This window comes from Melanotaenia boesemani, chromosome 22, assembly GCF_017639745.1.
Source record: "Melanotaenia boesemani isolate fMelBoe1 chromosome 22, fMelBoe1.pri, whole genome shotgun sequence".
Taxonomy (NCBI): Eukaryota; Metazoa; Chordata; class Actinopteri; order Atheriniformes; family Melanotaeniidae; genus Melanotaenia; species Melanotaenia boesemani.
The window spans coordinates 26,367,714-26,394,211 of NC_055703.1; the positions used below are offsets into that span (position 1 = coordinate 26,367,714).

Sequence of the window (26,498 nt, forward strand, 5' to 3'; positions counted from 1 at the left end):
CAGCCCTAGAAACGCTGAAAAACCGCTGGGGCAATGACACTACACTGCACAACCACCACAGCCTGAACAGAAATGTCACACTGCACTTCAGCATCTGCACCTGAATACACACCAACACACTCAAGCGTGCACACATGCCCTTATTACAGAAGCACACAGAGCCCATAAAGCAGACGGAGGCCACAGACAGCCTTTGATGTTGCCTTCAGTGCACACGGGAGTGTTTGGGCGTCTAAAGAGGGTTTAAGACGGCTCTCACATGAGCACAAAATAACACCTCGTCTCATCGTAAATGCTGGAGGTCTGTTCTTAATGCTGCTGTGTCCCACACAATCAAATATTTGAGGTTGTTATTCATGTAAAGTTTCCAAAGAAGCTGTTATTTTGTCCAAAATGGAACAAGAAGCATGGGACAATTAGGACGCTTGTTTATTTAAAAAGTCTTTTAAAGTCAGGTCCTGGAGGCAGTAAGTTAAAATGCCCACCACCTAAAGTTCCTCCTAAAAGATACTGAGGTGTTTCCAGGATGCTGACAGGCTGGTGGAGGTTATTTTATCTCTGAAACTACTGATCAGGCCAATCATGAGCCAGATGAGGTGACCAATCACGCACTTTGTCTAAAGTGTGCTGACGATATTTAAAGGGGGTCGAACCAGCCTCGTCTTATGTCCAGCCCTAGTTTGTTAATGATGCTGTGAGTTGCTGTTTGGATTGTTATTTGTCAGCTTATCTGATAAGTGAACTGGAAAAAAGCCTCTGCAGACTTCACAGTGTTGTTTCCATGCAAGACTCATCTCTCTGTCATGGTGTGGGTCCACCCTGGGGTTTGGTACCAAACAGACAATCCCAGAAAACCACTTTTTCCACCACAGAACCTCCATTTCAGACTTTTACCCTCAGCATTCTGCCCCAACTGGACCAAGGAAACCAGAGTCACCACCTGTAGAAAAAGGGTTCAGACTCAGTGACAGGCTGCTTATCAACTAGTCAACTAAAACTTTTTAGAAATATCCTTTAAAATCACAGCCTGGCAAGTTGGAAAGCTGAGGTCATGTGATGTACAGGTCCACCTGCTCCTGCAGGTCAGGTGTCCATGTTGACCAGTTTGTGTGAGTTGTAGATCCAGGGACATCCATCGACACGGCAGCACCTGCCAGCCACATCGTAACTGCATCACCATCAGGAGATACCCAGAGAATAATAAAGCTGCTGTTCTGCTCGGCTTCACGGTGACTTCAAACAGCTGGCCTGCAGCTCCCCCACATCCAGATAACATCAGCTTCCACTTTCAGGTTGTTTTCAGTCTGAAGCTAAATTAGCCCGAGGATGCCGACATTCCCCAGTTTAATGAGTGAGCAGGTGTGTTTTGGTTTAATGAAAACACTGAATGTTAATAAACTCTGCAATATTAAAAAACTAAAAATTAAAAAAAAATTCTGTAATGAGACTTTTAGCTCCAGAAAGGAAGTTTAATAAATGCTATGATAAGCTCGTGCTCCTCTGACTTAGCTATCTTAGCTATCAGAACCCTGTATTGGTTAAGGCAGGTGTGTGAGCGTTCACGGAAAACCGATGAAAGGCATCACCCACTGAGCGCTGAAATCACAATGAAAATGACCAAACGGAGAGCGCCTTATGTTTCACAGCCTGGGTTCCAGGTCCTCCTCGAGGCCTTTGATGAAGAGAAAAATAAAAATAAAAAATAGCAATACAACTGCATCTGCCACCACCTGCTGCTACGCTTGGCGGAGGATTGCCAGTAAAGTCAACACGGAAGTGGATGTTAAATGCACAGCAGCCTCCACTGTAGCTGGCACGTGTTATTTGATATATTATATTATATTTTTATTATATTATATTATATTATAATATATTATATTATATAATCTTATATTATATTATATTATATTATATTATATTATATTATATTATATTATATTATATTATATTATATTATATAATCTTATATTATATTATATTATATTATATTATATTATATTATATTATATTATATTATATAACCTTATATTATATTATATTATATTATATTATATTATATTATATTATATTATATTATATTATATTATATTATATAATCTTATATTATATTATATTATATTATATTATATTATATTATATTATATTATATTATATTATATTATATTATATTATATTATATTATATAACCTTATATTATATTATATTATATTATATTATATTATATAATCTTATATTATATTATATTATATTATATTATATTATATTATATTATATTATATTATATTATATTATATTATATTATACTGCTGTTGGCTCACCGCAAAAGGGTATACATATTTCACACCCGATAAGAAGATGGGATGTGAAGGAGCTCACAGTGAGAATCAACCGGGACCACTAACTGGATCGTCTGTGGTCAGGATTGGTTTTAATTCCAGTTTGCTATGTAAAAAAAAAACAAAAAAAAAACAAAACAAAAAACTACCGTGTCATGACAAATGAATGTCCTCATTTCAAGTCTTGGTGGAGCCCATCACACTCCAGCTGATGTAAGTCACCTCTTTATAGTCAGTGTGAAAACATGACCCTTCTGAAGTCCTTACCTATGGTAATAATGATGAAGACGAGGAACTGTGACCCTCACAGACCCCCAGGTCTCCAGCATCACCAGCAGAGGTGAGCCAATATGAAGAGAGAGGTAAGAAATACAGGCCAAAAAGAACAGCCTGTCAGTGAATGATGACATTGCATAACAGTGTTTCTTTTTTTCAGGCAGTGTAGCAGCAATGGGGAGGTTGGCAGACAATCATTCAATTTAAAAAGCATCGAAAACAAAGTTGCCTGTTCATTTTCTTTTAAGTAAAGTGGTTCTGGCAGATTTGATCATGCACATGGTGACCTTCCCTCATTATCAAAGTCATTATGCTGGAGATAAATTAGGCAAAGCCTGAACAAAACCTGCCCTCCACCAGGCTGTTCACAGCACGTTCCCACATTAATTTACCTAGATTAGCCATTTTGCAACAGAAAACTCAAAATTACCATTTAATCTAGGATAACATAACCAGATAAACCAGTAAACGCGCTTTTTGGAATATGGAGATTCCTGAGAACATGAATAATTACAAACGTTCGGTTTGACCTCGACTTCCTGAACTCGACATCGCAGATCATTTTTCTGTTTGGAGTCAGATGCCAAAAACTGATCTTTAACATATCTGAACCAAATTTTTATATATAATCTTGACTTTTATCCACAGCCTCACAGTTCATGCAGGAAATGCAGATATTTCACAAACACTCCATCAGTTTGAGTGAAGAAATGAAATTGGACACAGTTTGAATCCCAGGTTTCCTCTTTATCTGGAGCGAGTCTCTGAGCAGCAAACGCATTTTCCACATTGATTTTATAGTTACTTTCCAAACCAAACTCAACCGAGTCTGAGTTCAGGGTTCTTGTCCACAGGCTGGAAAGAATGTGACAGGTTTGAATCCATCTAGCACGGCAATGTCACGCTTTTTATCCACGGTCATCACTTTCCCAAAGACACACAGAGCACACCCCTCTGCAATATCCTGCTCAAACAAATGTGCAAAGTAATACAAGTGGGTGGTAGTTTGAATCTGGCCTCCAGAGGATTGGCTTACAAAACAGTCTGGGCCTCATTTTCATTATTTGTGACGCTAATGTTAAAATCACATGATGCTATGGCAGCCTTCACCTCTACTGACTGCAGCCTGGAAGTTTGGCCCTTATCTCATATCTGTCAGTCAAGAGTCAATAATTCTACCAATAACTTAAAATATGACCCACGAAGGCATCTTTGAATAACAAGCAGCCAGAGAGACGTCCTACAAACATTCTCAATGACCAAAACACTTTGGTTACTTCCTGGTTGGATTTCAGTTGTAACGTATCTTGGTTTGAGTTAGAAAACATCATCATAAGGACTAAAAATCATTCTTTAAACAACACCACCATCTTCCTGACAAACACTATTTTGACTTTTTACATGCAGTTGCTCTCATGACCAGCAGAGGGCACATATTCTTCAATCAGACTAAAAAGGAAATAATCAAAATCCATAAAAACGGATTGATTTCCTCTGAGGAATCAACCCCGACCTCTTGGCTATTACAGTCATAGCAGGACTTCTAATACTGATCCATCCTCAGCCGACAGAGAGAATCCACATTTCCACATGAAATCTGCTGGTTAGTTTAGTTCCCGTGGTTCCTGCATGCAACACCTCCGCTACTGGACAAGTCCTGCTTATTTCATCCATTTCTCTTCAACCAGGTTCAACTGACTGAACTTCATTTTATAAATAATGACTTTTTTCTGTCGAAAAATGAACGTGAGAAAAATGTGAGAAAAGAATCTGGAATATCTTTCCAAATAAATGGAAATGATCCCATTTTGAATAGAAAGTCCACTGAAGATACTGAGAAATAAACCAGGCATCATTAAAACATGCATGACATGTACTTTGTATGATATTATGAAGCAGTGTTTTATGCATTTGTCCCAGTTTAAATAAACATGTAAATAAATAAAAAATAAAATGGCACCATCTTTTTGATAAATTCAACCCACTGAAAACCAAGACGGAAAGTTTTCCGTCTTAAAACATCCCCCTAGAACACCTGGGTTTTCTTAAAAAGTTCATGCTGACTCTCAATCAGTCAGAAACATAAAATAATCTTCAGTTTAAACTTGCAGCTGAAACATTATAACGTCATATAACAACAAACTTAAGTGGCCAAAATACTGGAAGAAATGAGGAGTCCAGGTCTTGTTTTAGGCTGAGAAAATACTTGTAATTACATGTATAAGTGCTCATCGTGGCTGCCTCGTATATTTTGTTTGATAGAAGCTTTGTTAGTGCACATCCCCAGAAATGATACGGTAAGCTGCAGCGTTGAGTGACCAGTAGGGGCAGTGTTGGGACCAGTCTGACAGGATGAAAGGTCAGAGGTCAGGGACCGGTAACGGTCTACTTGGTTTAGGGTCTTTACATACCATCTACGATATCACTGCTTTGATTTCTTCTGCCGTGATCTCAAAAGGAACCAAACATTAACTTCTCTATTGTTGCCATGTTGATGATTTTATTTAGATCCTACAAATTCAGTAACTTAATCTGGTCCGAGTTCTCTCATGCGCCCCTTAGTGGAATTCTCTGATAACAACCGTTGTACACAGTTGCAAGTTTTTTAACCAAGGATTAAAAAACAAGTGTATTTTCTTCTTAATTTTAAAGGGAGCACTGCTCCTCCAGGAACCTGAAGAAGCACAAATCTGAAGTGTAGACGGAGTAAGGGTGGTATAAAACTAAACTTTACAACAAAGCTGCTCTGAAACAAGTAGAAGCATCAACACGATGATGATTGTAAGATCTTCAGCTTGGATGAAAACCAGACTCCAGTGTAACTTCTATAGATAAAAGTCTTTCTGTAGACTGAATGAGCTGCATCTGTTTGCTTGTAGGTGATGAAACGATAAAGAAAAGAGCTGCTTACTTACAACGAAACATGCTGCCTGTAGAAACACTGAATGTAGTCGATAAAGAATCAGATCAATATCCAACAGAAAAGGGAAATTTAGACTTTCTCATTTCAGATGAATCCTTCTGAAGTGACAGACGGGTTATGAAACGCTGTGATGGTAATGAAAACCTGGGTAATCTAGACTTTATGACTTTTGGCTGCCACTCCCTGGTTTAGGTGTTCCTCAGACTGTTACCGCGGGCGATCTGCAGACAGCAATAAAGATCAGAAGATTACCAGAAATGACCCAAAGCAACAACAACACAAAAGCCTGAAAAAGTTCTCAGCAATAAATCAAGACCTAAATCCTCCAGAAAACCTTTGCAGAGCTAAAATCTGCCTCCTGTGTTAACATTAGACGGAGAGTCTGCAGGTGAGCTGGCTCACTGCACCGCTCTTCCCATCACCTGTCATCGTTGTTTCATCCTCTCTGAGATAATTTCTTCTCATGAAAGGTAACTTATTATACTGTCCATCTTGCTTTTGATAGAAAAGCCTCCTAACTAATGCTGTTGTTTGGTTTTATCTCTTTAAAGCAGAGAAAAGTGCAGACACCTGCACATGGCAGGTGGACGTCTGTGACCAACAGATGACGTCGGGACTTCACTGGTTGGGTCCAGATTCAAAAATCTCTCAGCACATCCCACATTTTTCAGGTTTGTTTGACTTTGTGGTGAAACAGAAGCAGAAACACGTGAGCCGTCTGGAATGTTGTAGAAGCACACGCCTGAAGTCCTCCGTACAGTGAGAACATGTTTAACTGCTGGAAGCAGCTTCTTTGTCTGGTTTCTCCACCACCTGACTGACATAAGCACCCCGTCCCGAGCAGATGACGGCTGTCAGAGTCAATGAAGTGAACAGAGGAGGAAATTCAGGCGGCAGGCTGTGCTGGGTCAGGATCACATCCTACAGCAGAAAGGCCACTCATAATGCTTCGTGCTTCGTTTTCAGGTTTACATTTCCCTCCCCGTAGAAGCTCGGTGTGAAAACGCAGCACTGACACGGCCGGCTGCAGTCAGAGTTGAGTTCTGTGGCGCTGCCGGGGGAAGGTGGCGTCCACCGCAGGGCCAGCGTCTGCCGCCAGCAGACCACAGTATGGGCTGTAACAGTATCTTAACAGAAATCCTGGTAAACATGTGAATCCATCAGTGGTTTCACTGGCAGTGTGGTTTCTTCAGCTTGAGGAGTTCAGAGAAGTTTCCTGCTGTTGTGAGAACAAAGATGAAGCTACAAAAAGATGTTAAGAGACCACTAACACTTAGCTGGATGTGCATGGTCTGTTAATGGATACCAGAGGGAGGCAAACCACCTATAATCATTTTACTGAGGTTATTTAATATTCGCTTTAAACCAACAGGCTGTAAAAGTTCAGAGAGGAATCTGTGGATATTCAAGATGGACAAGAATCATTCGGTTCAAACATTCTGACTCAAAATGAAGGAATTTGGACCAATATCATTCGTCTCGGCAGCACGTCTGCTTTCAGAGCACGAGTCAAAACAAAGCGTTGGACGTGCGCCAGTCTGCTTTCTATGTGACGTCAGGCTTGATGCTGAAAGTTGGTAGGCTATCGTTTCCTTGCTAGAAGCAATGAGTCAAACATAATGGATGCAAACAACCTTTTTGCATTTTACAACTTCAGTGTTCCTGATTCACTTGTGGCACCCATTCAATCCCCCAATGAGCCCTCAGTGCAATCCATACATCCTCTCCTATAATTTCATTTAGTGCTGGGTTCAGAAATTTGCACTTTGTGCAAATAAATTCAATGTGTGTGTTTGTCTACAAATGTGTTTCTCCAGAAGTAAAATTAAATGTGGGAAAACCCAGGAGGCAAAATCCCAGTTCAGGCTCCAACTCTGGAGACTGCCAAGCAAAAGTTAATTTTGTTCCCTGTTATGAGAGCGTCTGCTTGGCTCCACAGGGTTTGACAATATTTGATAATAAACAGGTGGATCAGTGGCTAAACCACACTCCGGCAGGAGTTGCTCCGCAGGTAAAAACCTCTTCGAAGATTCAGCAGCATTGAAGAGTTTTCTTCGTGAATATATTTACCAGGAGGAATTGCTGGTATGCAGCGGTTTTGTGTAAGCAGTAAAACATTGTGGAGCTTGGAGACACTCTGGAGCATTTTCAGTTTGTCCTGTTTTTCTGTCTCAGGTTTATTTGGAGGTAATAAAAGATGCTGTGGCCAACACGATAGCCAATGAAAACTCCTCCTGCCAGATCCGGAGCGTTTTTTTTGGAGCCTCAATGTCTCCGGCTTGAATGCCCAGAAAAGTAGCAGAAGCAGAAGTTACACACAAATCCAAATGTCGGCTATATTTGTCCACGCCAGGATCATTTCTTTTATTTAGCTCAGATATATTAATATAAATGGTGAGTAAAACACCTCCTATCCCTCCTCTGTGTGTGCAGATGAGATAAAAGTGGTAAAAATGATTTCTATCAGCTAACCTAAACTCATTACAGTGCTTCATGATGGATGGCTGTCTGAGTAACTCCTCTGTTGACACAAAGATAACACGCTGGATGTGAACGCTCAGTGAAAAATTCCTCCTGATTAACCCGGAAACATAAGTCCTGGCGGTTCTTCATTCAACATAAATCATGATTTTAAAAGCTTTCCCTTACAAAATTCTGCTCAGATTAGATACGTTATCAGTGATATTACTGCTAACTTCTGAGTGGGAGGTGATTTCTTATTTTCTAACAGGGGGATCCTCCTGTTCACACCAGCCAACCACACGCTCATGGCTACAGCTGGTGAACAGGGGGAATAAACTGTGGTTGCAAAGCTGTGGAAGCTAAGACTTAAAATCTTAATAACAGCGCAGAGATCAAGTAAGTAAGAATCAGGAGGACTTCAGCGACTTCAGGTCAGAGCTGTACGTGATTATTTTCATATTTCTTATTTATTGTCATAGCTGAACACTCAACAGAATAACACCCAATCCCAGTTCCTCTTGTTGCCCTACAGTCCAATTTTAATACTTAAAAACTGAAAGTCACCTCATTCCAATTCCCACCCTTAGCTCCACGACTTTAATTCCCAGGTGAAAGTTGAAGTTTAAAAATCTGGATGACTGGATTTTTCAAGCCCCTCCCTCTCCCTCTCTGCTGTGCTTCAGCTTTAATACTGTGTTTCAGTTCTCTTCCGAGGTCGTTTCCTAACAAATTTTTGCTAGAAATGAGCAAGGGAGCTGGTTTTCCCAACAGGGAACTCTTGCAGAGAAACCTGAAATTCCAGATTTAAGATGGCTGTACCTGGTACCACCTTTAGTCCATTGTTGTCTGTATTTTACTTCTTTTTAATAGGTTTTTTGTGTCCATTTAATGTCTAACTCAGTCCTATTTATTGACGCTGTTACGTTGGGGTTACTTGTGAAATGTTACATGAATAGGTGGTTTATCAACTGGTCTGGTGAAAATTAGCGATGCAAACATTGTTTTTTACATTTTGGATTTTCTAGTTTTATGCAGCATAATTGTAAATACAAACTGGCTATCTTTTGTCCATTTCTTCTGAGTTGATGCAGCGGAAATGACAAAGGTTTTTTGGCTGGTATTGACGTCATCTACTCTTGGCCGCTCAGAATTATGCGACAACTGGAACGCATATGAATCCAGAGACTAGCAACTGTAGAAACTGGGAAAGTGGGAATGGGTAACTATGCATGCCAAGTTTGTATTCCTTGGATATTTTCTCTAAGGCATTGATAAAATGTGACAAGTCATCTACATGCCCAAAATCAGCTTCTATCATCAAGATAAATTTGGAATTTTAATGTGCCATGAGTAATAGTTTAGTTGTTTTTTGCAATTAAAAAAAAATAAATAAAAAAAATAAACGCGTTATTCCACAGATGAATCTCTGCATTAATGTGTAAACCCCTGATGGTTCAATTATGGTGAATGCACCATCGTCCTCATCCCGAGTCACCACCCCAGTGCCAAAAACCCTGTTTTTGTAATAGTGCTGAAAATGAAGTGAACCAGATGTCGGAGGTCAACTTGAATAATGGCGTTTGTATCTGAAGACTCAAAAAACTGATGCAAAAACCTGAACTTGTTCTGAAGACATGGCAAAAGCTTAAGAGTTGGTGTGTGAAAAACAGTGGTTTCATTCATATTTTCATGCAATATGTTGGCCCTTGTTTTTCTGAGCCACAATCACGAAAGGAGCAGAAAACACGAATGGGAAATACTGAAGTTCCTCTAATGGCCACACGAGGGCGCCTCTAACAATAACCAGAGCTGAAGTTTCATGGCAGAAACAAACTGCTAGGTAGAGAAAATAAGCTCTAAAGTCAGCGTCATTGTTTATAATAACAGATTTTATAAAGTTAACTCCATTAAATAACTTTTTTGAAAAAACAAAAAACAAATATCAATCGCCTGGAGCCTATCCCAGCAGCTACACCTTGGACTGGTCGCCTGTCTATCGCATGAACATGAACTGGGCATGTCGTGACTTCCACAGTGTGTATCCCAGTGGAAGCTTTCCTTCCTGCCCACACATGGGTTGTGTTTTTCTGTAAATGATGTGGGACTTGCCACTGACTGATTCAGACAAAAGAGATCTATTTAAAGGCAAGCCATGATGTTTTCTTAACCCAAACCAAGCAGATTTCAGCCAAACCAAACAGATACTGGAACAAAAGCCAAGTTTTAAGTGAAAAAACCAGCACAAGGTAAGGGATGGTAAGAAATGGAACTGGAGTCTCTCAGCTGTCAGTCGTGTAACACCAAACATGACGGTGAATGTGGACATTTTCACCAGTTAAAACTAAAAAACAGTAGTTTCACAGAATACTGCTACCGCTGAATGTTCTATTTCAGAGAATTTCATTCATATATTTGCATAGCTGCCTGTTATACGTTAATAGCAGCTGTTTGGATTAGGTATTTCAAAGGCTGGAAGGATTTTGTGGAAAACTCATGATGAGGTTTGGTCTTCTGCATGTGTGCTTCATTAGACTGAATTTCCTTCTCCATCATTTAATAAATGAAGTATTTTCAGTAGGACATTAGCACTCCAGCAGACAGATTCAAAGATTTCAGTCTGGTGTTAAACACTGATGGCATCATCGCAAACAGACTGTGTTTAAGGATGCGTGTCCACATTAACAGGCTCAGGCCATCCCTGTAGTTATATGGGCTATTAGGTTTTATTTAGAGCGCTCGGAAAGACACTCTGGCATCGTCTTGTGAGTTTAAATGGCTGTTTTCTGCAGCGATCCCTAATAAACATCAGATGTCTGGTTGTGACACACGATCACCCGACACACACCTCAGATTAAGACTGAAGCAGCGGTTCAGCCAGTGGAGACAGAAAAGGGAGCCTGAAATAACGGGAAAAGTATGGATGGATGGATGGATGGGGGAAGTGGAGACAGCATGTTGACGGAGTGGAGGTGGAGGATTCCTCTGGGGCTCCCCTGCTGATGAAGACTACAACTTAAAGTACTGATTGGATTTGACAGAAGTGACATATGCCCGACGGTGCAGTACTGCACTGATTAAAGCAGCACTTTACGTCAGAGAGAGGAGCTGCGACGTACTGGGCTGGTCCAGACTCTGAAAACACACCTGCTTTTTTTACTCTTAATAAAAAAACCTTTTTCTTTTTCTTTAAATCTAAAACTAAAATATGAAGCTTCTCTGATTTAACAGATGCGCTTAACGTTTTGAATTTAGGTGTTTTTTCTTGTTTACTGAGAGGATTTAAATGAGCGCAGCTGCAGTTCAGCTGATTTACATATCAAGGGGAACTAAATGAGACCTGATGTGGAGATGCTTCAACATCTGCTGCACATGTGAGGATATTTAAGTGCAGATTGTGTATTTCTCCTGCAGTAAATACCTATGAGGGAAGAACTGGTGGCTTGAAGTTAATCTTTGAAACTATTTTCACCAGATCAGCTCTGTATACATACAAAACAGAGCAGTTTAGTTAGGTAGTCCTTTAATCTGCAGATCATCCTCCTCTGCAGTCTCAGAGGTTTAACAGCTGTTTTTAACGTAGGATGAAATTTCAGGGTGAAGCTTTGCAGGTTTTAGATGTTAAAAAAAATCTGAATCTGACTGAAGTTTGTAAAACATCCTGCTTTCTGACTTGTCCTGTAAACATAACAAGAATATTTTCTACATTTACTGATTTCCAAAGTTTGTGTGAGTTTTACCAGTTTTTCCAGCCAGAGCTTGAAACTGAACTGAAGTTTGTTAAGACAGCATGCTGAGCAGGTTAAGAAACCTGCATTGCTTCAGCGGAGAGTTTCCAACCTCATGCAAGACTCTCAAACGTCCATAATACAAAATCTAGACATCTCAGTTCCTCCTGGGATTCAACTTTCTCTTCTTTCCTTCATGTATGGGGACAGGAAAGTATCTGCTTATAGAAATAAAGTCTGACTGCGTTTCTAAAACAGACTGAAAAGGTTTAATGATCACAGATGACCCAGATCATCAGGTTTGGGCAACAAAAGCTAAAGTTTAATGGCATCGGGCATTATTGTGATCTATGATGTTCTTTAGCCCAGTCAAGGTTTTTATTTGATTTTATTTTTGCATTTTAATCAATGTTTCACAAATAAAGCATAGATGCATAGATCAGCTTCACATAAACTCCTTTAAAAGTAAGGAGAAAGGGGGTTGGACGACTGCTTACTTTAGCCTCCGGGTCTCATTACACGTTAATCCTGCTGTCTCAGCTCCTAACAGGCGTGTAATGAATGACAGCCCAAGATGTGGAAGGAATGTGGGTATATTCCGACTAAAAATAGAGCCGCAACTTTCACCGCTCAGATCAGAATCAGGATGAATCTGACAAATTTTTCGCTCACAGAGTGACAACAGCAGCACATCATCCCCTCTGATTCAGCTTCAACCTGGAGACTTCTAATGCCAGCCAAGTTTCCAGGTGTGGGCATCAGACGAGCGCCATCCTCTTCCTCCCTGCAAAGACGGAACCATCAGGGCTCATGAATATGTTTTTTAAAAGCTGTCTGCAGATCGCCCGCGGCAACAGTCTGAGGAACACCTAAACCAGGGAGTGGCAGCCAAAAGTCATAAAGTCTAGATTACCCAGGTTTTCATTACCATCACAGCGTTTCATAACCCGTCTGTCACTTCAGAAGGATTCATCTGAAATGAGAAAGTCTAAATCTCTCTTTTCTGTTGGATGTTGAGCAGAATTTGTCAGGAGCAGCTGGAACCATCTCACCTGAAGGAAGGTGTGAATGCAGATGAAAAGATAATTCAATCTCAATCGGCTCAAGACAGAAAAGCTGCAACTTACGGAAAAAGTCCACTTTGTAGGTAAAGAAAACATTTCCTCTCTTCAGCTTTGATCTGAGGATTCTCCACTAAAGGCTCCCTGTAATCCTGGAATTTCTGCTTTTTATCCTGTGGGTTCATGTAGGTGCAGGCAGGAATCTGCAGGTAAAAGCTCTGGCAGAGGGGTCAAATGCATTCCAGATTTTCCTCGTGCAAAGACGCGAACCTCCTGTGATGCTCTGTATTACATTCCTGAAGAGTACTGTAAGAGAGCCTCTTCGGAGCGGCAGCAAGAAGATTTGCACAAAAATAATTGGTTGCCTGAAGGTTTTTACTGTGAACATGTAAAACCTGCACAGGTCTCTCAGCCTCTCAGGTTTTAACTTGTGTGGAGGAACACACGAGGGATGAAACTGCTGGAAAATACAGCAACAGTGAGGAATATGAAGGGTCCTACAGACACCCTGAATATGTCCTGGTGTTAAAAATTTTGCTGTCAAACACAGAATTGATGGAACTGAGATGAAATCAGGGGTTAGGAGGTTTCCTGGGAGGCTGCAGGGTGGACCAGAAAACCTGAGGAGACCAGAGCTGAAATGTCTCATTTGGTTTGGAGAAGGAATTAAAAACTTCTTGTGGTGTTAGAAATCTAATCTACACCTCATTTCTTTATTTTATATTTGACCAGACTGCTGGAAATTGACTTAGAAAAATACTGGAAAAGATTGAGAGAAACTTTAAACTGTTTTATTTTGTTTTTTATAACTCAGTTTAAATCTTTTCTAATGAACCAAACAGATTCAGGTTGTTGTGTCTGGACTGGTTATCTTGAAGTGTCTTCATCAGCTTCAGGGCGTCACATTCCTGCTGTGTGATTGAGCTCCATAAAGTCTATAAATAACTACATTTTCCTGGACAGCAGAATGGATGCAGCATCTTCTAAGATCACAAAAAGTAATTATACAGAAAAAACAAACACTCCTTATCAAATATTATGTGCCTCATTTGCTTTGCAACAGCCGTGTAATTTAGTGAAGTCACAGCTTGGCCTTTGCACCAGATTAGTTTAGTAATAATCCATGCTCGTCCACAGAGGAGGTGCACACTGAAACTATTTTAAAATTAAAACAGTCTGCAGCAAATTATATCTCAACAATATGTTGCCAGAAGGCCTCACCCAACCCAGGGCAAACTTGTCCCACTCGCTACCTCATTTTAACTCACAGCTAAATATTTCACATGGCTTTACCTTGATGCTGCTGGATCAGTATCAGAGTCGTGGCGAGGAACCAAAGGTAAGTGAAGTCCATGCTGCGTCTCTGCACAGCATACAGGTGTGAAGTAAAAGAAAAAGTTCCTCTTTTCTTCTGTTCAGAAAAAGCTGCAGAGATGAGGGTTCAGGGTGTAAATGTCTCCCACCAACACTTTGGTTTGGGTGAATATGTCCACTCGGTCCCAACAGGTGAGCTGCCGTGGCCACCCGGCGGCGGTAAACCTCCGTTCAGGGTGCTGAGCTGTATCCTGAGGGGCTCTGAGGCTTCTGCTCTCTCCAGATGCAGGCGGGATAATGCTGTGCTGCACAGCTGCATTCAGCCCTGTCATAACAGATGGAGAGAGTCAAACTGCAGAGGAGGAGGAGGAGGAGGAGGAGGAGGAGAGGCAGGCTCTGTGCTGACACACCTTCGCAGTTTGAATCATAAATTGCAGCCTCCTCCGCCTGCGGTTCACCTGTGTCACTCTCTCGCCTGCTGTCTCTCCCACTGTGGTCTGCCCTTTGTTTCTCGGTTGTTTATGTAACCTGGAGCCCGACGCCCCCCCACCCTGAGATCTCCTCACAGACAGCTCCGTGCATGTGTTTGTTTTTAACATGCACACTCTGCCGCTGGGAAGCAGGGGATGTATGGACATGATTATCTGCTGCAGTCCAGCATTCTGCAGACAGACAGAAACATGTACTCTGATGGAAGACAACAGAAACACGGAAAGTTACACTAGATCATGCTCAGACAGGACTCAGTTCCCCGGCTTGGTCCTGCATCAGGCTTTGTTTTAGTCCAGCAGAAGATAGACATAACTGGTCACTGCACCACCCTTACTCGGTGTATCTTCAAAACATCACTTCTGTGTATGGATGGCAGCATGGCAGCACTGGCAGGCGTTACTATGGAAATATGGATGCTTTCTGTTATAAAATGGATTTTACTGCACATTTTTACATCTAACCATGTTTTCGTCATGGTAACCAATTACTTTTAATGTGTAATAAAGTAAAGGAAGTAAAAATGAAGATGGGGAAAGAAAAGGAAGTGAAAACAGTTTCTTTTCTTTCTCAGTCATTTTGTTGTGCTGCTGCTGTGTTTGGGATCATTGTCCTGTTGGAGGAATCAGTTTTGGCCAAGCTTTAGCTGTGAGACAGATGGACTCATTTTTGACTATAGCAGGGATTCGTTTTCATGGGGCCTCAAACGCCACCCACAGGGCCGCAAAATCCTCCACAAGAGGATGTCTGGATGTACACCTGCTGATTGAATGAGGGACAGGACTTTGAGCATATGTCACCAGTACTGAAACCAGAAGTCTGGGGCTCTTCACCAGGTGTGAGTTTGAAATATGTGTTCGCTCATTCAGCTGGAGACACAGAAAGAGGATGCTGAAGGGAAGTTCATATTCCTCCATTCATCATTTCAGCCCCAAATGCTCCGTTGTCAGCTTCTCTACTTTGACCGATAATGTTTCTGCATATTTGTTTTGGACTGATGTGCTGAGAAGTTGCCTTTAGTTTCTTCTGAGGTCATTTGAAACAGAGTACAACGGAAAAATGACAGAACACAAAAGGTGGCTCCATGTTTCTGTCTGTTTTTATCTCTTTTTTTAAGCCCAAGTTCAGGGAAGCTGTCTTACTGACTCTCTGTCAGTCTAACCAGGGAGAGGCCTTTGTGGTTAACCATCATAAGGAGATTAACGAGGACAATCCAAACATCTGGGAGGCAGACTTTAGGTTGGGTTTCCCTTAAAAGTGCTCCAGCAAACCTTATGAATCTCTAAAATGAACACAGTGACCTGAAATGCTAATATGAAAAGTGATCTGACCACAAAAGAAAGAGGTGGAAACAAGAGGTGTTTCATGTTGTTGGAGAGAAAAACTTTCCTTCTTTCTGTGTTAAAAGTTTAAGCTGCTTTTTATGTTTCAAACATAAAAAAGTAAAGCTATTAACAGATTTAGAAAAAAAAGTATTAAATTACAATATAGACATGTACAACAGCTAAAACGTGACTCATTTTTCATGTAATACCACTTTGTACCACTAGATGGGACATTAGTCTCTGAAAACGTCTTGCCCATCCTGGAGACAACAGAAGAAGAAAAAGTAGCCACTGCTGGCTGCAACAATCAGGCTAACTGCTCGGCAAAAAGTAAATACAAAAACACAACCTTCTCCACCAACCCCTCCAACAGAGAAACATCCAGTCTGCACACTGGTGCCAACTCCCTACCAAGAAAAGGAGCTATTGGCTAGAAGTTAGGTCATTGTCTAATTTGTATAATTGGCCTGATAGATGTATCATAACGGCACAGCAGGGGAGAAGAATAACTAGTGAAGAGTGATATCACTCATTTTCTTTCTGATCCAATACCAAGTAAATTACAAGCCAGTATCGCTGATACCGATACCGATGCCGATACCGATACCGATACCGATACTTTGTACAGAAACTTAATATGTTGTTGAAAATCACTTTCAAAGCAGCTACGCTGAGAGTAGTTAAATTTTTATAGAATACTTAACACTAAATACTGTAACTCAAACTGAAATTACCAGTAAAACTCATAAATAAATATATAAATGCCACAATAACTGCATGTTTGTCAACACCTACATATTTAGTTACCATTAGCCTAAACAAATGAGAGGGGTTGATGTTATTGTCTTTCTATCCATTTAAATCATTTTCATCCATATTTTTATTTTGAAAAACCCCACAATGCCTGTTTTATTGAATATTTAATGACAGCAGCCTCTTCAGCATCCGTAGCAACTGAAGGCCTGAACTGATGTGAGTTCAGACACATGTCACTCCAAGCTGAACTCATACAGACATTTACTGCAGCATTTTCTTATTTTTAACCACATTTAATGATGTAAATAACAAAACATTGAACATCAACACAAAAACCTGAACCTAGGAGACAGATGAAAATCACTTTCCCAAAATTCAGCATCAGGGATGCACAGCTCCACATTTTCACCCTCTGAATCCTGGTTAGTTCCTGATAGTACCTGATGGTAGCCGATAGTACCTGATAGTAACTGATGGTACCTGATAATACCTAATAGTACCTGATAGTACCTGATGGTAGCCGATAGTACCTGATAGTAACTGATGGTACCTGATAATACCTAATAGTACCTGATAGTACCTGATGGTAGCCGATAGTACCTGATAGTAACTGATGGTACCTGATAATACCTAATAGTACCTGATGGTACCTGATGGTACGTGATAATACCTAATAGTACCTGATGGTACCTGATAGTACCTGATGGTACCTGATGGTACCTGATAATACCTGATGGTACCTGATAATACCTGATAGTACCTGATGGTACCTGATAATACCTGATAGTACCTGATGGTACCTGATGGTACCTGATAATACCTAATAGTACCTGATGGTACCTGATAATACCTGATAGTACCTGATAGTACCTGATGGTACCTGATAATACCTGATAGTACCTGATAGTAACTGATGGTACCTGATAATACCTGATAATACCTGATAGTACCTGATAGTACCTACCTGCAGTTGCCCGTACCGCACCTGTCCCTCTCCTCTCCTCCTCTTCCTCACCATAATTTATTTATGGACCATTCTCATGTTTCATCACTGATCACATGACCTGCGCGCCAGCAACGTTCGTGGGTGGAAAAAGATTAAAAAAGCAGGCGTACTGCTGCGGAGCTCAAGTCTACAGCTAGCTATTCACATAAAATCAAATAATGGTACCTCTGTGTCATACCTTTGGATGTTCCAGTCCACATCCCCAGAATGGGAATTATCTTCCCAACTGCCTGCTGACCCTGAACGGCAGCTAAATGTGTTGCTACCGTCAAACCAGATAACCGCAAACTGTCAGAGAGCTGTCAGCTGTGTAGCGAGCACTTTGTCGGTGGTAAGTTTATCGAAGATTTTGTTTCGTGAGCTTTTCATGTCTACTTACGATGGGCTGCTCTAATTTTGAATATATTTACTTAAGAAAAATGAAGGCAATGCATTACTAAAATGCAGCAAATTGCAGGGGTTTAATGCTATTGTGCAGTTATCACCTGTAATCTGAATTGTATGCTTTTAATTCTGCTCCTGTGACGTGTGACTGTCCATTGACTGGGTAGTATGTCAAGGTAAGGTAAATCAGAGAGCGACAAAATCAGGAGAGGCAAAAAGCGAAGAAAAGACACCATAACTATGCTTAGAAGTTCAAAAGATGAATTAAAAGGCAGCAACAGATACAACAGTTACACGATTACGCATTTAAAAAACAAAGAAGAGACTGAAGAACGAATTCCCTGCAGAAGGTAAAGATTGAAAAAAGCCTTTTACCCAAGAACACATGACACAGACTAATGCAAACAAAAGTTTTGTAAATGGAAAAGTAAGAATTAGTACTTCTCTGAGCAGCGAAGGAACAAAAATAGGTCGACAATAAACTGAGTATTACCTAATATGTGCCAGTATACCAGTGACTTCTTCTCTGGGTGGCCAGAGCAGGACATCCCAACCCAAAGTATAAATCACAGCAGTGTATCGACATCAGTTCCAAACAGGAATCAATAAGAAAACAGCCGGTACTGGATACCAGTTTCAGTTCCTCTCATCTGTTTCCAGTCCGGGAAATCTCTGGACGAGCTTCTGGTTTCCAGATAAAAGTCAATGTCAGGACCTGCTGAGATGTGGATTTACATGAAGATTTCAGGCCCGACGTTCAGAAGAAAAATAATTTTGTTGTCTCAACAGTTAGACCTCTTTGTTTTTGTTATTTTGGAATCTAGAAACTGATCTGAATCCGTATTGATAAGAAGAACCATGAGGCTAAAGCCATTTTCTAACCGTGCTGAAGATCAGAGAAAGACGGGTTTGATCTTCATCATCATGTGTCTGCAGGAAGGAATCCTGATGTGAGCTGAAAATAGAGACAGATTACTCTAAAGTTTTAAAAATATTTTTTACTAAATCTCTGAACTCCGTTTACGGCTGCAGTGATGATCATCAGACAAGACCGTTCGTTCCCACATCAGACTTGAAATGTTTTAATCTTAAGCTAAAAGCTGGTTGGCTGGAAGAAAGAACATGAATGTAAACTGTTTGTTTTCAGTGTTATTTTCTGTTTCTTAGAAGCTGTGATTCTTCATTCCGAGTCAGAAAACCTGGGTTACTCACCGAGCTGGTGGTTGGCTCAGCCAGACAACCTGATGAAACCTGGGATACACTGACCTCCAGCCCGCTAGTTCTCCATCTGCACCCACATGAGCAGCATCTTTGGCCACACGATAGGACGTCAGCATACATTTGTGATAGCCTGACAGATGTTAGCTATGCAAACTCAGCAGACTGGATTCATGCTGGACAACTGTGACAGCATCACCTCTAACCTGCAAAAATCAACGTGCATGATCACATCTTGGTCTTTACTTGTGGCTTCTCCTCAATATTCCTGTCACAAGATTAAAAACATCTAAACGTGTAGGAAACCCAGATACTCGATGATGTAGCATATTAATAAAAACCAGAAACTTGCAGATGTAAGTCAGAGATAAGTCCACGACTGTATTGTCTCCAACTCTGTGCATCTTGCAGACTCCTAGGTGTGTTAGCTCTGGATTATTCCCAAAGAAAATGTTTTTCAAATTCTGTATCAACAATATCTGCACATGGGAACTCCGGCAAAGTAAATTTTACAGAGGGATTGTGGTTTGTCAAATAAACCATCTGTAAGGTATGGGTAGAGTTAGGAAACTAAAACACTCGGTTAATCCTTTAACACCTCAGCCTCAAACAGGCCGCTTCAATTTATTTTGTTATCTTGGCTGTAAAAGACTCCAGAAATGTGCATTGAGTCAGAGCTTCTCCAGGTTTACTTCAGCATCCCAGGTGTTAATAGTTAATATTACTGTAAGCTTTTATAGTGTAATATGAGCTTGAAGAGGTAAAACAAACACAGTGAATCAGACTATAATAGTTTTTGTTACATTAGAGTAATAATCGCACGTTAAATCTGTGTATAATAGTTTTGGCTTTTTTATTTATTTGAAGAATGTTTAGTCTCCTATTGGCTGATTCAGTTCCTCTGTAGATGCAGAAACAGGCAACATTAAACTGTTTTTGGGGAAAGAAAAGTGGTTAGCCTGAGAGCAGACATCTGGAGGAAGTCCTCATGAACTCTGCTGAGATCGAGGATGCTGGCTGGCACGTGAAACCTCAAACCACACAAAAGGAATTCTTAAGTTAAAATATTTCATATTTTGTCTCGTCATCCATTTTTACGTTTCATGCTGCAACACATTCCAAAAAATTATTGTAATAATGATTTGGTCCAAAAACATCATCCATGACAGGCAGGAGGATCGCCATGTGAGAAAATCACTGAACAGTTTGAAAATAAAGTTCCTCAAATAAAGACACACGACATTTCCATATTTCTCCTGCTACATCCAGATTATCATTAAACCTTTCAATCTGGGGGAATTTCAGTGTGTAAAGCAGAAGGACTCAAGTTTAAACTGGACACAGTGAGACCTGCATCCAGAACCACCATCAGCTGATAGAAGCACATGAACAAGGATTCATCAGCTCTCCAGTACAGAGTTACATTCGCAGACGTCACTTCAGGCTTTACTGAGCAGAAAAGAAGCCGTATGTTAACCTGGTCCAGAGGCGGCATCGACTCCTCTGGACTCGGAGGCATCGTTGTTGGAAGAAAAGAGCAAAAGGATCATCGTCGCAAAGTTCAGCTCTGTGGCATGAGGTCAGATCAACAGTAACTGTACATTCAGTAAACACTTATTTCAGACCAGTTATTAATGCAATGTATATTTAAAGCCATACTACAACAGAAACAGTCCAGTTACATCAACAAAGTGTAACATTTGTAGTAATAGCTCCACAACAAGCCTTTAATCCATCCATTTTAAGGAGTTGATGCATGAAAGTTCTGAGATTTTAATTTCCAGACGTCCTGCAGTTTTCAACAAGATGATTCATTCATTATCTACCCCTTAGTCCATTACAGGTTAAGCTATCCCAGCATTTAGCAGGTGGGAGGCAGAGTATACATGGACAGGTCACCAGTCCATCACATGGCCAGCTCTCACACACACACACAATTTAGAGTAACCAGTTAACCTAACATCATGTCTTTGGATGGTCGGAGGAAGCGAAGTACCCGGAGAAAACCTACACATAAACGGGGATAACATGCACACTCCACACAGAAAGGCCACCACCCCCCAGGTTCGAACCTCCCCCCAGCTGAGGCTCGAACTAGCGACCTTGCTGTGAGGCCGTAGTGCTGACCGCCACACCACCGTGCAGCCCTGGGAACCACATTCTGCTGCATTACGACAGCATGGCTGAGGAAGAAGAGGGTACTGGTACGGCCTGCAGCCCTGACCTTGAAATGACAAACTGTTGAACACCTGAAGGCGTGTTAGCAGGAATAAAGGGACAAAATAACACCTGAAACTCTTCATCACATTCTCAGCGTTAGAATGTGTGAAGTAAATGTTTGCATGGGTATGTCAGCTCCTTGTGTGTTTGATTAAAGTGCCATTATCTGTGTGTTTTTGGTTAAGTTTTACTGTCCTATGTGTTTATTGTGTTGTCTGTTTTCCTGTTTTACTTTGTAGTTCCTTCTCTGGTGTGTTTCGTTCTGTTTTATTTTTTTGTTCATTAGCACACTTGGTTTTAACTGTTAACTCACCCAGCTGCATCTCATTAGTTGTGTTCCAGTTATAAACCCCTTGGTTTCAGTCAGTGTTTGTCAGATCATCCGTCGTGTTTCCCCGTTGTGTCTCCTCTGTTTCATCCATGTGAGTTCTCTGATTCCTAATTAAAACCATGATTCCTGCACTCACCTACCTCTTGCCTTTTGGTCTTGCATTTGGGTCCACATATTCCTCAAACCATGACAGAATGATCTGACCACCATGGACCAAGTAGGCCGCGACAACTACGAGGAGGCGTGGCACCTAGCCAAAAAAGCCTACATCGATGGCATGGCAGTGCCTTACCCTCGTCTTGTACAAATGGCACCAGCCAAGGGTTAGTGAATCTTTTGACTGTCAAGCCCAGGTACCTCAGTTTTCTGGGTGCAATGATGTGTTGACTGAGGCCAAAGAAGATTGGAAAGTGTTGTTTGAATTCTGTCAGTCTCCTCAAGGACCAGGGCCCACGTCTCCTGTGTCGCCACCATCTCCACGGCCCACGTCTCCTGTGTCGCCACCATCTCCACGGCCCACGTCTCCTGTGTCGCCACCATCTCCACGGCACACGTCTCCTGTGTCGCCACCATCTCCACGGCCCACGTCTCCTGTGTCGCCACCATCTCCACGGCCCACGTCTCCTGTGTCGCCACCATCTCCACGGCCCACGTCTCCTGTGTCGCCACCATCTCCACGGCACACGTCTCCTGTGTCGTTGATGTGTTGCCGCCACCTCCATGGCCCACGTCTCCTATGTTGTCGCCATCTCCACAGCATCTAACGCCGGCACCGAAGTCTTTTCTTGCACTTCAGCATCCCATTTTTTCATGTTTTTGGTTAAGTTTTATTGTCCTACGTGTTCATTGTCTTGTCTGGTTTCCTGCTTTATTTCCTTGGTGTTCTGTATTCTATTTTCCTATTAATTGGCTCACCTGGTTTTAATTGTTAACTCACTCCCCCTGTATGTCGTTAGTTGTGTTCCAGTTACATTCCCCTTTCAGTGTTTGTCAGATCATGCGTTGTGTTTCCTCTGTTTTGTTAATGTGAGTTCTGTAAGTGTTTTCTAATTAAAATCTTGATTCCTGCACCCGTCTACCCCCTGCCTTTTCGTCCTGCATTTGGGTCCACATCCTCTCAAACCATGACATAAATGTTGCCTGTTTGTGTTTCTCCATCAGGTCTCAGGTGAGATAATTAAAAAGCAGAAACTTGATACAACAGCCACACGCTGCCATCGCCTGAAGTTACAACCAAATTATAGAGGTAGAGGTGAGATAATGCAGGAGACGTGGAGAAGGAGGAAGGCGGGTAATAAAGGAAGAGACAGAAAGACGGAGGAGGAATGTGTTCGGAAATAGTTGTCACTGCTCAGTGAAATAAGAGAAATGAAAGTATTACAGGCGTAAAAGAAGATTTAACCACAGCTTATTTTCTTTATGTTAAGGAAATCTGGAAGAACTTCATGACTGTTCCAACATTAGTGAAAAACTTGGTAAAAAGTTGAATGTGAAGATCACAGAGCGTTTCTTCATGAAGATTACCACTGTTTGACACTGAGGGAGGCGACGGCTGACGTTGTTTGCCCACTGATGGCGGTGTGTTTGCATCTGGGAAGAACAACTGCCAATCAGGAAGCAGAGGAGAAATGACACACTGTCATGGCCGAAACACTGGACTTTGGTAAATGGTCTGTACTTGTATAGCGCTTTTACACAAAGTGCTTTACATATACGTTACATTCACCCTTTCACACACACACTCACACACTGATGGCGGAAGCTGGTTTGCAAGGCGCTCAACCATGACCCATCAGGAGCAATTAGGGGTTTTGCGTCTTGCTCAGGGACACCTTGACATGAGCTCTTCGGGCCGGGATCAAACCAGCAACGCTGGGCTACAGGACGACCACTCTACCCACTGAGCCATTTTATTCCCAACATCAAAAACACTGTAAATTTTGACCATTTGTCAGTCTGACACTAAATTGTACGTTTTTAGTGTTGCCGTCCAGCTTAACGTGACACAGCGGGTAACGTTTGTTATGCTAGCTCATGCTAACGGACTAATACACAAGGGGCTGTCGTGTTGCTGAAAGTAAATGAAAATAAAAATCAGTAAGTAACACAAACATCTCACGTACACGGTGAAAATGAAAAGCCTTTGCAAAAGCCTGAATCCATTTCTAGAAGATGAATCATAGCTTACACTGATGTACTGATGTCTGACTGATATGAAAACAGAATAACTTTGAGTTCTCCAGATAACATTCCCATATCAATAACTATAGAGCCCTGCCTAACATCATCAATCCAGACGGTCATGCTGCTCTCCATGTCAGCAGAGGTAATTAGGACTCGCCACCTCAGTAATGGCGATGCCGCAAAATGCAACACACAAAACAGCCACCGGATTTGTCTGTATGCATCTTCATAATGTAATTAAATAAAGTGTACAAAATATATCTAAACATCAAAAACAGACTGGCTGGTTTCATGACAAATGAACAGCCAACAAACTAATAATGGAAAGGTGAAACAGAAGAGAGAGAAGAGAGTGAATCACAACCCGTGTTAAAACAGTCCAAGGTCTGTAAGGTTTGAATAAGCGCAGAGCAGGAAGTTCAAGTCAAACGTGTTTGATGAAAAGCAGCAGCGAACATGTTGATGGAGTTAGAGTTCGATCCCCAGCTGGCGGTGGTTTCGTCTGCGGAGCCAGCAAACCATTTGGACATGAATGACTTTCAGGAATCAAAAGAACATTTAGTTAATTCCAAAGCATCCTCTGAATCACAGACAGACTCCTCTTCATGACACGTGTAGGAGGAAAGTCAGAAGTCATGGGAAATGGGCACAGTTAGGAGCAAGATGGGACAAAAAAAGCAAAAACATTTAAACAAGCAAGATAAAAATACTGCACAACCAGATTTACTTTTCCTCTTCCCTCTCAATACTGCCACCGATTTCTCACGCCAGTTTCCTGCTGTGGGGAGTGTAGGAGCACCTGTGAGGAGCTGTAGGGAATCTGTAGTGTCCCCATTGGGAATGCTGCCTCCAATAAATCTCTCAAACTGCAAGTTAGAAACATGTGAGCTTAGACTTCTGCTGCAGCTACATTAGCACCCACTAACAAAACCCACTTTGATTTCTGTGGTTCAACAGCATTGTGGGTAGTGTAGGTGCGAGGACCGACTAGGACGAACAATGGGAGGAACGAAAGGACAAGAACAGTTGATGAACTGGGGAGTATTTCATAATCCAGATGGTTTGAGGAGGTCATCTAGAGATACCTTCAGGACAGTTAATGTACTTGAAGAAGAATGTAGACCCGCTCTGTGACCTTAAGGTGTGTTGTTCTAACCCAGCTCTGCTCGCGTCAACACGAAACCACATGGATCTCATACACACAGTTATCGATTATTCAGGGGAAGGTTGAGATTTCTTAAAGTCAACAGGAAAACTACAAAGGAAAAAGGCCCCTGAGGTCAGTTTGAGGTGTTTCCTCTTAGAAATATTGAGTTTTGGTCTTTCATGTGCCACAGATTTTAAACACAAAGCTCTGTGAACTGTTGCAGCACCTGTGCTGGTCACCACCAGACCACAAATCACCTTTTGGGTAAAATGTTTGCCTCTGAACTATATTGTACATTTACTTTTAACTCCAAGGTTCACATATAAAAATCATCTGGTCCTTTATGATTAACACCATGTCAAGGATTAAAGTAATCAGCAAAGATCTGGAACTGTTTCAGTCCATCAATCTGGGGCAGAGAAAATCTACAGAGAGAAAGCAGAAAACCTTCATGATGGCTTCCAATCTTCCCAGGAGAGGACATCCCAGCAGGTCCCAGCACATCCCAGCAGGTCCCAGCAGGTCCCAGCACATCCCAGCAGGTCCCAGCAGGTCCCAGCAGGTCCCAGTACATCCCAGCAGGTCCCAGCAGGTCCCAGTACATCCCAGCAGGTCCCAGCAGGCCCAGAGAAACTAGGAAACCAAAGATCTACATCTCATTCTTTCCAGGCCTCATTTAGCATGTTAAACGTTCATCGTGTTGCATGCAAAGGCATGCACATCCTCCCTCAGTATTCAGTGGTAAAGCCTTTCTTTACCATCACAGTTGTCTAAAGGTTCCTGTCACTGTAGACTGGCTCCCTGACTCCACTGGGATTTTTGATCACTTCTTTTCTGTGAAGACCTCCAGGTCTTTGAGGTTGGAAAACTTGCAGGCTTTACTTTCTTCTAATGGCCCTGGACACAATTAAGGTATGTACTCTGGTTGGACCACTCCAAAATGTTGGTTGTTGCCTACCACTGCTTTACTCTTTTGGTTGTATGCAGATCTCTAAAGATCCAGTTCTATCCAAGGCCAAAATTTTCTGCTTGTACTTTTTACTTGTAGAATCTTAATGATAACTTGTGATTGAAAAGTAAACTAAACAAAGAAATAATTCAAACTGATAAGAAATGTCTCTAACAGAATAAAATGCCACCATCTTTTCTCTTCTATTCATGTTTATCTTTAACCAGAGGAAACCTTATATTAATATATTAACCATAAATCAAAGTAAGGCATGTATATGAATAACTGTGGGCTTGAGTTTGAGCCCGAATATGACATATAATATTCAGGTTAAGTTTTTGGAGGAATTATACATTTTGATGGTCTAGAGCAAAAGAAAAAAGTTCTGGTA

The 26,498-nt window shown here is 41.3% G+C and overlaps 1 protein-coding gene across 1 annotated transcript in view; it reads right to left on the reverse strand.

The window, feature by feature from the left end:
- Positions 1-14,339, reverse strand: part of si:ch211-202p1.5 (uncharacterized protein LOC103909337 homolog) — a 31,542-nt gene extending 17,203 nt beyond the window's left edge. The window contains exon 1 of the mRNA XM_041975649.1: positions 14,078-14,339. Within this exon, the coding sequence (XP_041831583.1) occupies positions 14,078-14,138 (61 nt within the window). The 5' untranslated portion in view covers positions 14,139-14,339. The remainder of the gene's footprint in view (positions 1-14,077) is intronic.
- Positions 14,340-26,498: the final 12,159 nt, after the last annotated feature.